The 8,429-nt window shown below is 49.1% G+C and overlaps 1 protein-coding gene across 2 annotated transcripts in view; it reads right to left on the bottom strand.

The window, feature by feature from the left end:
- Window positions 1-579: 579 nt before the first annotated feature.
- ddah1 (dimethylarginine dimethylaminohydrolase 1) overlaps window positions 580-8,429 on the bottom strand; it is a 148,292-nt gene continuing 140,442 nt past the window's right edge. For both annotated transcript variants that reach the window (XM_090236175.1, XM_036978598.2), the window contains exon 6: window positions 580-4,355. In XM_090236175.1, coding sequence (XP_090092301.1) covers window positions 4,239-4,355 — 117 coding nt within the window. In that variant the 3' untranslated portion in view covers window positions 580-4,238. The remainder of the gene's footprint in view (window positions 4,356-8,429) is intronic.

Raw genomic sequence — 8,429 nt, forward strand, 5'->3', positions numbered from 1 at the left:
CTTATAAACCCAGGGTCGTTACACTACATTCCGTACATTCTCAACTCCTGATGGTTTTGTCACAAAAACTGTTGGTTAGGATATATAGCAAACATGCGCTCTAGCCAACAGCTAGCAGATACAGTGCGGGTAGGCTATCTACATTATGATATTATTTTGTATTTGTCAAACGTCAGCCAAGCACCGATCATCATGTTACCATAATAAGACCCTTGCGATATTTATTGGAAAGGTGTATCAAGCTCATCAACTTGCACCTTCACCACCCTGTAGTGGGAGGACCACACAAAATGTCTTCGCGTGACTCCAAGTTGACTTTGATATGATGGTTATTATATCAATATTTGCACATAAAGGTGCTTCCACCGCTATTTCTCGCATAATTAACAAAAACATCCCACCATGTCGAACGAGCAGTGTCTTTATATAAAATGGTACCGGAATATCCTGTTTGTTTCCATTAGCACGGTTGTGACTTTTTTCCTGCGTCAGGTAATTCATCCGCATGAAATGGTTGGATGGAAACCTGGTTAGTCTGCAGTATAAACCCATACAATGCACAATAAGTTAACCCTTCAATTTGATGTTAGAATGAAGTTTATTGTAGAAAGTGGATGAAAAGCTCAAATCAAGATGCAGTGTAAAAAGACTGACCGAGGCTACCACACAACTTAACATCAACAATACACTAAAACCAAGAAACCTGAGACAAAATGGACAATTCACAGCACTTCTATGGGATACACAGGGTCACTCAAAAGGTCCATCTTAAAATGTTATTGTAGTTTATGAGGAATTCAACCTAGGCTACCAGTGGAACACTTTCTCATGTGGGACAGCACATTATGTTGCTGGCAGTGGGAGCAGTACTTTTATCAGTAATGAAAGTTGTCAACACCAATAGAAAAAATGATAGATCAAGAAAAAAATATTCAAATTGAAGGAAGATTGAATAGATTTGTATTTTGGGGACTTGATTTAAAATTCAGATTATCACAAGCAACAGCCAGTGTGATTGGTGGGATATTGTGATTATTCTAACTTTCAGCAGTAGGCTACAACTGCAGCAGGTGCTTTGGCCTCCATACAAATTGTACATACCAAATTGCACCATATTCCCTATATAATGCACTACTTTTGACAAGGGTCTATAGGGCTCTGGTCAAAAGCATTGCACTATGTAGGGAATAGGGTGCAATTTGGGATGTAAACAGCCACTGACTGCTCAGCTCTGGTCTGTGCTGGATACACAGCAACTATGGTATCATCAGTGGACCTGCCAAGGGCCTCCTGTAAAGTATACTGCTAGTGTCACAAATTATGTTTTTTAACTGCAGGCCATTGCACCCTTTTGCCAGACTGTATGATATCATTGTCATAAATTACCCCAGAAATTTGTATGAGGCAATAGCAGGGAAAGGGATCATGTATACATACAGATATATACATATACATAAAGAGGTGGAGAGAATTATAAAGAGAACATTTTAAGAGAGAGTGAGTATTTACAGGCTTACAAGCCTCTCTTCCAAAATGAATTCTTTCCATGTTTCATCACAATGATTCTGCTCGCCCATTCCTGAACGGCCACAGACTAGGCTATACATCACTCCAGGCCAGAGCACTGGACGTCAAGCTGAGAGTCTCTAGCTGTGCTCCTTACTGCAAGACGTCACTTCCTTTGATGAAATAGTTTTCATCTGCATCAGATTATTAAGAAAGAAAAAGTGTCAAACGAAAGCAAACATTTTCAGGTTCTTGCTCAGCATCATCTGCCACACTCTGCAATAGGCTTTGGTTGTAGATGCTGGTAGGCATCTGTATGTTCATAAACCTCTGCTGGAGATGTATACGCTCATATCTGATGAGGCCGTTGGGAAGAGCTCCTTAACCATAGAAATAGAATTACTAGAATGGTGAAAAAGTCTGCACCCTCATATGTAGACTCCATATGTCCACCAGTCCAACGATCACGGTCCATTGACTTGAATGGGAGATCCCGTTTTAGTATTTATACATGTATTTCTATGTCGTCAACAGACTTCAAAGATCTTACTAAAGGCTATCTATGCAATGTAAACACAGCAGGATAGATTAGAGGTGGTTAGTGGTGAGACCCTACTGAGTGTGTATCATCTCTCCAGCTGGAGGAACAGTCTCATGTTGATTTCCCAACATGCTCTCATACAGAAAGAGCATAACAGGAAGGAAGTACCAGGGTCAGTATCAGTAATCAACACAGTGACAATGGGCTTAAAAAACTCAACAAAAACCATTGAAATCTGCTATAAAGGCTTCTTGACTAGAGTATAGAGCAGTAGTTATTTAAGCCACTTGGTTTTCGATGGAGGCACACAGCAGATTGAGGCATGTTAAAAGTTATGAGAGTATATCATGAGTAATGACAAGCCAATTGGTCATAATTAAACATACGTCACACAGTGTGCTCAGTCTTTTATAAAGTGGGCACAGCTTAGTTTAAGACAGGGAAGGAAATTCACTTTTACTTTGCATCCTTTGACAGTTTATTTTCAGGGGAATTTTGTAGTTAATTTCAGAATCACAGAAATAACCCCTTGATCAGCCAGGTGGAATAACTAGCACCCCCCCCCCCCCCCCCACCGCTAGGGATCAATCAACATTCATGTCCAATAATCAATAATAATTCCTTTTTTAATCAACAATGATGTAAAGTAAGAGAACTCAGGTCTCCATGGCAGACAGAGAGAACAAGCTCACTATTTATATATGATTAAGATAAGGGCAATTCCACAGTTAGGGGATTACACTGAGACTCCGATTTGTCACTTTAAAATGTATGCCAAATAAAAACCATGGATTTCAAAGTTCAACAAACCATGCAACTCTATGCACAATGACTACTTTGAACAATTTACACAGTAAAAAAGTAAACATTTACCTTGAAAAACTATCCGTATGCAAAGTTTGGGGACAGCATTACGGTTACTAAACTTTGTACCAGCACAGATTTTATTTTATACATTTTTGAATATCACAAACTTGGGGAGAAAAAGGGGTAAGGTGAAGGTCGAGAGCCGTGCGTCCTTCCTGAAACACGACCCTGCCAAGCCGCACTGCTCCTTAACCCAATGCTCACATAACCCGGAAGCCAGCCGCACCAATGTGTCAGAGAAAACACCGTACACCTGGCGACCGTGTCAGCGTGCATTAAGCGTGGTCTTCCACAGGAGTCGCTAGGGCACGATGGGACAAGGACAACCCAGTCGGCCAAACACTTCAGCTAACCCAGACGACGCTGGGACAATTGTGCACCGCCTCATGGGTCTCCCGGTCGCGGCCGGCTGTGACACATCCTGGTTCGATACCGATCGGTATCTACAGTTTAACTTGTAAATATGTTTTTGTAAGATTTTGTGTGTAAATTGTTAAAAGTAGTCCTTGTGTATAGGGTTATGTGGTTCATTACACTTTTCAGTCAGTTTTTTGTTTGATATACATTTTAAAAGTGAAAAATCAGAGTCTCAGCGTAATTCCGTTACCATGGAATTGAACATAACTAGGTAGATTTGATTTCATTCCTTTCTCCCCCTCAATAAAAACGTATACTTGTTATGTGGCATGAATCATGATGAATTGAATCTAAAAATAAATAATTACAAATATGTATAGAGTAATCAGCAGTTGAATGTAAATATATTTGTGTTTTATATTCTTTATAAACTGGCTACTGCACTATGCATATACTGTACTAACTATACCGTAACATTATGTAGCCCCACCTTCAAACCACTCTATGAAACAGGTAACCTTTTTACCTCTCCTGTGTTATAGTAGAAGTGGTTGTTTTTAAAGGGTTGTAAACATTGACCAGTAAGCAGAGGGATTGATTGACACATGAGCACTTTCAGAAGGTGGAGGGGGGTTGGTAACCTTGATGCCAATTTGTTTTCGGGGGCATGACAGCAGAAACAGACTGGCCAGAAACAGACTTGCACCCAGGCTAGGTAGTTGGGGTTCTCAACCGGGCAAGGTGGCAGCAGTGGGCCGACCCTGCCCTGATAGAAGACCTGGGTTAAAATACTATTCGAAATCAAGTCAAATACTTTGTCTGTGCTTGATTGAGTTTGCCTGGCGTATTAATGGCCCAATACTATAGTCCAAAACTGGCAAACCTGGCACATCAAAGTATGTGAACGATTTCAACTAGTATTTGAACCCAGGTCTGCCTGAGAGACCCCCAACAGAGCATGTTCAGATCAGACTTTGGCTTTCATGTTGATGAGAACAGAGCAGCAGGTGAGGGCTCCATCCACCTTCACCTTCTCCATGTTGGAAACTGGGATCAACATGTGGTCCTTCAGCTTCTCAAACACCTGGGGGAGAGAGAGTTGGGTAGAGAGAGAGAGAGAGGGATGGGGAGAGAGAGAGAGGGATGGGAGAGCGAGAGAGGGATGGGGAGAGAGAGAGATGGATGGGGAGAGTGGAGAGAGTGAGGGGAGAGAGGAGAGAGGGATGGGGAGAGTGGAGAGAGGGATGGGGAGAGTGGAGAGAGGGATGGGGAGAGTGGAGAGAGGGATGGGGAGAGAGGAGAGAGTGGGGGGAGAGAGGAGAGGGATGGGGAGAGAGAGAGGGGTGGGGAGAGAGAGGGATGGGGAGAGAGAGGGATGGGGAGAGAGAGAGAGGGATGGGGAGAGAGAGAGAGGGATGGGGAGAGAGAGAGAGGGATGGGGAGAGAGAGGGATGGGGAGAGAGAGAGATAGGGAGAAAGAGAGAGGGAGGGAGAGAGAGAGAGAGAGGGATGGAGAGAGAGAGAGGGGGATGGAGAGAGAGAGAGGGAGAGAGAGAGGGATGAGAGAGAGAGAGAGGGATGGAGAGAGAGAGAGAGAGGGATGGGGAGAGAGAGGGATGGAGAGAGAGAGAGAGGGATGGGGAGAGAGAGGGATGGGAGAGAGAGAGGGAGAGAGAGAGGGGAATGGGGAGAGAGAGAGGGATGGAGAGAGAGAGAGAGGGATGGGGAGAGAGAGGGATGGGAGAGAGAGAGAGGGATGGGAGAGAGAGAGAGGGGATGGGAGAGGGGGAGAGAGGGAGAGAGAGGGATGGGGAGAGAGAGAGAGAGAGAGAGAGAGAGAGGGATGGGGAGAGAGAGAGTGAGGGATGGGGAGAGGGGGAATGGGGAGAGAGAGTGAGGGATGGGGAGAGAGAGGGATGGGGAGAGAGAGGGATGGGGAGAGAGAGGGATGGGAGAGAGAGAGGGAGAGAGAGAGAGAGAGAGAGAGAGAGAGGGGAATGGAGAGAGAGAGAGAGAGAGGGGAGAGAGGGAGAGAGAGAGAGAGAGGGGAATGGGGAGAGAGCGAGTGAGGGATGGGGAGAGGGGGGAATGGGGAGAGAGAGTGAGGGATTGGGAGAGAGAGGGATGGGGAGAGAGAGAGAGGGGGGAATGGGGAGAGAGAGAGTGAGGGATGGGGAGAGAGAGAGGGATGGGAGAGAGAGAGTGAGAGAGGGATGGGAGAGAGAGAGAGAGAGAGAGATGGTGAGAGAGAGAGGGATGGCGAGAGAGATAGAGAGGGATGGAGAGAGAGAGAGAGAGAGAGAGAGAGAGAGAGAGAGGGGAATGGGGAGAGAGAGAGAGGGATGGATGGCGAGAGAGAGAGAGATAGGGATGGAGAGAGAGAGAGAGAGAGAGAGAGAGGGGAATGGGGAGAGAGAGAGAGAGATGGATGGAGAGAGAGAGACGGATGGAGAGAGGGATGGGGAGAGAGAGGGATGGGAGAGAGAGAGAGAGGGGGAGAGAGAGATGGGAGAGAGAGAGAGAGAGAGGGATAGGGAGAGAGATGGGGAGAGAGAGAGGGGGAGGGATGGGGAGAGAGAGAGGGGGGGATAGGGAGAGAGAGAGGGGGGATAGGGAGAGAGAGAGGGATAGGGATAGGGATAGGGAGAGAGAGAGGGATAGGGACAGGGGGAGAGAGGGAGAGAGAGAGAGAGGGAGAGAGAGATGGATGGGGAGAGAGAGAGGGAAGAGAGAGAGAGGGATGAGGGAGAGAGAGAGAGAGAGGGGGGATGGGGAGAGAGAGGGGATGGGTAGAGAGAGAGAGGAATGGGGAGAGAGAGAGGGGGATGGGATAGAGAGAGATAGAGGAATGGGGAGAGAAAGAGGGATGGGGGATAGAGAGAGGGGGATGGGGAGAGAGAGGGGGATGGGGGATAGAGAGAGCGGGATGGGGAGAGAGCGAGAGGGGGATGGGGAGAGAGAGAGGGATGGCGAGAGAGAGAGAGGGATGGAGAGAGAGAGAGAGAGAGAGAGAGAGAGAGGGGAATGGGGCGAGAGAGAGAGGGATGGAGAGAGAGGGATGGGGAGAGAGAGGGATGGGAGAGAGAGAGAGGGATGGGGAGAGAGAGGGATGGGAGAGAGAGAGAGGGGGAGAGAGAGAGAGAGAGAGAGGGATGGGGGAGAGAGAGAGAGAGAGAGAGAGAGGGGGAATGGGGAGAGAGAGAGAGAGTGAGGGATGGGGAGAGAGAGGAATGGGGAGAGAGAGAGAGGGATGGGGAGAGAGAGAGAGGGATGGGAGAGAGAGAGAGGGATGGGAGAGAGAGAGAGAGGGATAGGGAGAGAGATGGGGAGAGAGAGAGAGAGGAGGATAGGGAGAGGGGGAGAGAGGGAGAGAGAGAGAGAGGAGAGAGAGAGAGAGAGGGATGGGGAGAGAGAGAGGGATGAGGGAGAGAGAGAGGGATGAGAGATAGAGAGAGGGATGAGGGAGAGAGAGAGAGAGAGGGGGGATGGGAGAGAGGGATGGGTAGAGAGAGAGAGGAATGGGGAGAGAGAGAGGGGGATGGGGATAGAGAGAGAGAGGAATGGGGAGATAGAGAGAGGGGGATGGGGAGAGAGAGGGGGATGGGGGATAGAGAGAGCGGGATGGGGAGAGAGCGAGAGGGGGATGGGGAGAGAGAGAGGGATGGCGAGAGAGAGAGGGGTGGGGAGAGAGAGAGAGAGAGGGGTGGGGGGGGGATGGAGAGAGAGAGAGAGAGAGAGAGAGAGAGAGGGATGGGGAGAGAGAGAGAGAGAGAGAGAGAGGGATGGGGAGAGAGAGAGAGAGAGGGATGGGGAGAGAGAGAGAGAGAGAGAGGAGGATGGAGAGAGAGAGAGAGAGAAAGAGAGAGGGATGGAGAGAGAGAGAGAGAGAGAGAGAGAGAGGATGGAGAGAGAGAGAGAGAGAGAGAGAGGATGGAGAGAGAGAGAGAGAGGGATGGGGAGAGAGAGAGAGAGGGATGTGGAGAGATAGAAAGGGATGGGGAGAGAGAGAGAGGGATGGGGAGAGAGAGAGAGGATGGGGAGAGAGCGAGAGGGGTGGGGAGAGAGCGAGAGGGGTGGGGAGTGAGGGATGGGAGAGAGAGAGAGGGATGGGAGAGAGAGAGAGGGATGGAGAGAAAGAGAGAGGGGGATGGGGAGAGAGAGAGGGATGGGAGAGAGAGAGAGAGGGGGATGGGGAGAGAGAGAGGGATGGGAGAGAGAGAGATAGAGGGATGGAGAGAGAGGGAGAGGGATGGAGAGAGAGGGAGAGGGATGGAGAGAGCGGGAGAGGGATGGGGAGAGAGAGAAAGGGGGAAGGGGAGAGAGAGAGAGGGATGGGGGAGAGAGAGAGGGATGGAGAGAGAGAGAGGGATGGGGAGAGAGAGAGGGGGATGGGGGAGAGAGAGAGGGGGATGGATGGGGGAGAGAGAGAGAGAGGGGATGGGGGAGAGAGAGAGAGAGGTATGGGGGAGAGAGAGAGAGGGGGATGGGGGAGAGAGAGAGAGGGATGGAGAGAGAGAGAGGGGGATGGGGAGAGAGAGGGGGATGGGGGAGAGAGAGAGAGGGGGATGGGGGAGAGAGAGGGGGGGATGGGGGGAGAGAGAGGGACGGGGAGAGAGCAAGATGGGGATGTGGAGAGAGAGAGGGATGGGAGAGAGAGGGATGGGAGAGAGAGAGGGATGGGGAGAGAGAGAGAGGGGATGGGGAGAGAGAGAGAGGGATGGGGAGAGAGAGAGAGAGGGATGGGGAGAGAGAGAGAGGGATGGGGAGAGAGAGAGAGGAATGGGGAGAGAGAGAGAGGGATGGGGAGAGAGAGAGAGGGATGGGGAGAGAGAGTGAGGGATGGGGAGAGAGAGAGAGAGAGGGATGGTTAGAGAGAGAGAGAGAGAGGGATGGGGAGAGAGAGAGAGGAATGGGGAGAGAGAGAGAGGGATGGGGAGAGAGAGAGAGAGAGAGAGGGATGGTTAGAGAGAGAGAGAGGGATGGGGAGAGAGAGGAAGAAATGAAATTATTATGAAATAATATTGATATACACCTCAGCTCAGCCTCTCCAGGACAAGTACAAATAATGTTCGCTCCTCAGACAATAGTTTGAACAACACTACAGACAATAGTTTGAACAACACTACCCACTAAAGGTAGGAGTCTTGACTTTAGGTTA

Source organism: Oncorhynchus mykiss, chromosome 5, assembly GCF_057628025.1.
Source record: "Oncorhynchus mykiss isolate SJ-2025 chromosome 5, ASM5762802v1, whole genome shotgun sequence".
Classification (NCBI taxonomy): domain Eukaryota; kingdom Metazoa; phylum Chordata; class Actinopteri; order Salmoniformes; family Salmonidae; genus Oncorhynchus; species Oncorhynchus mykiss.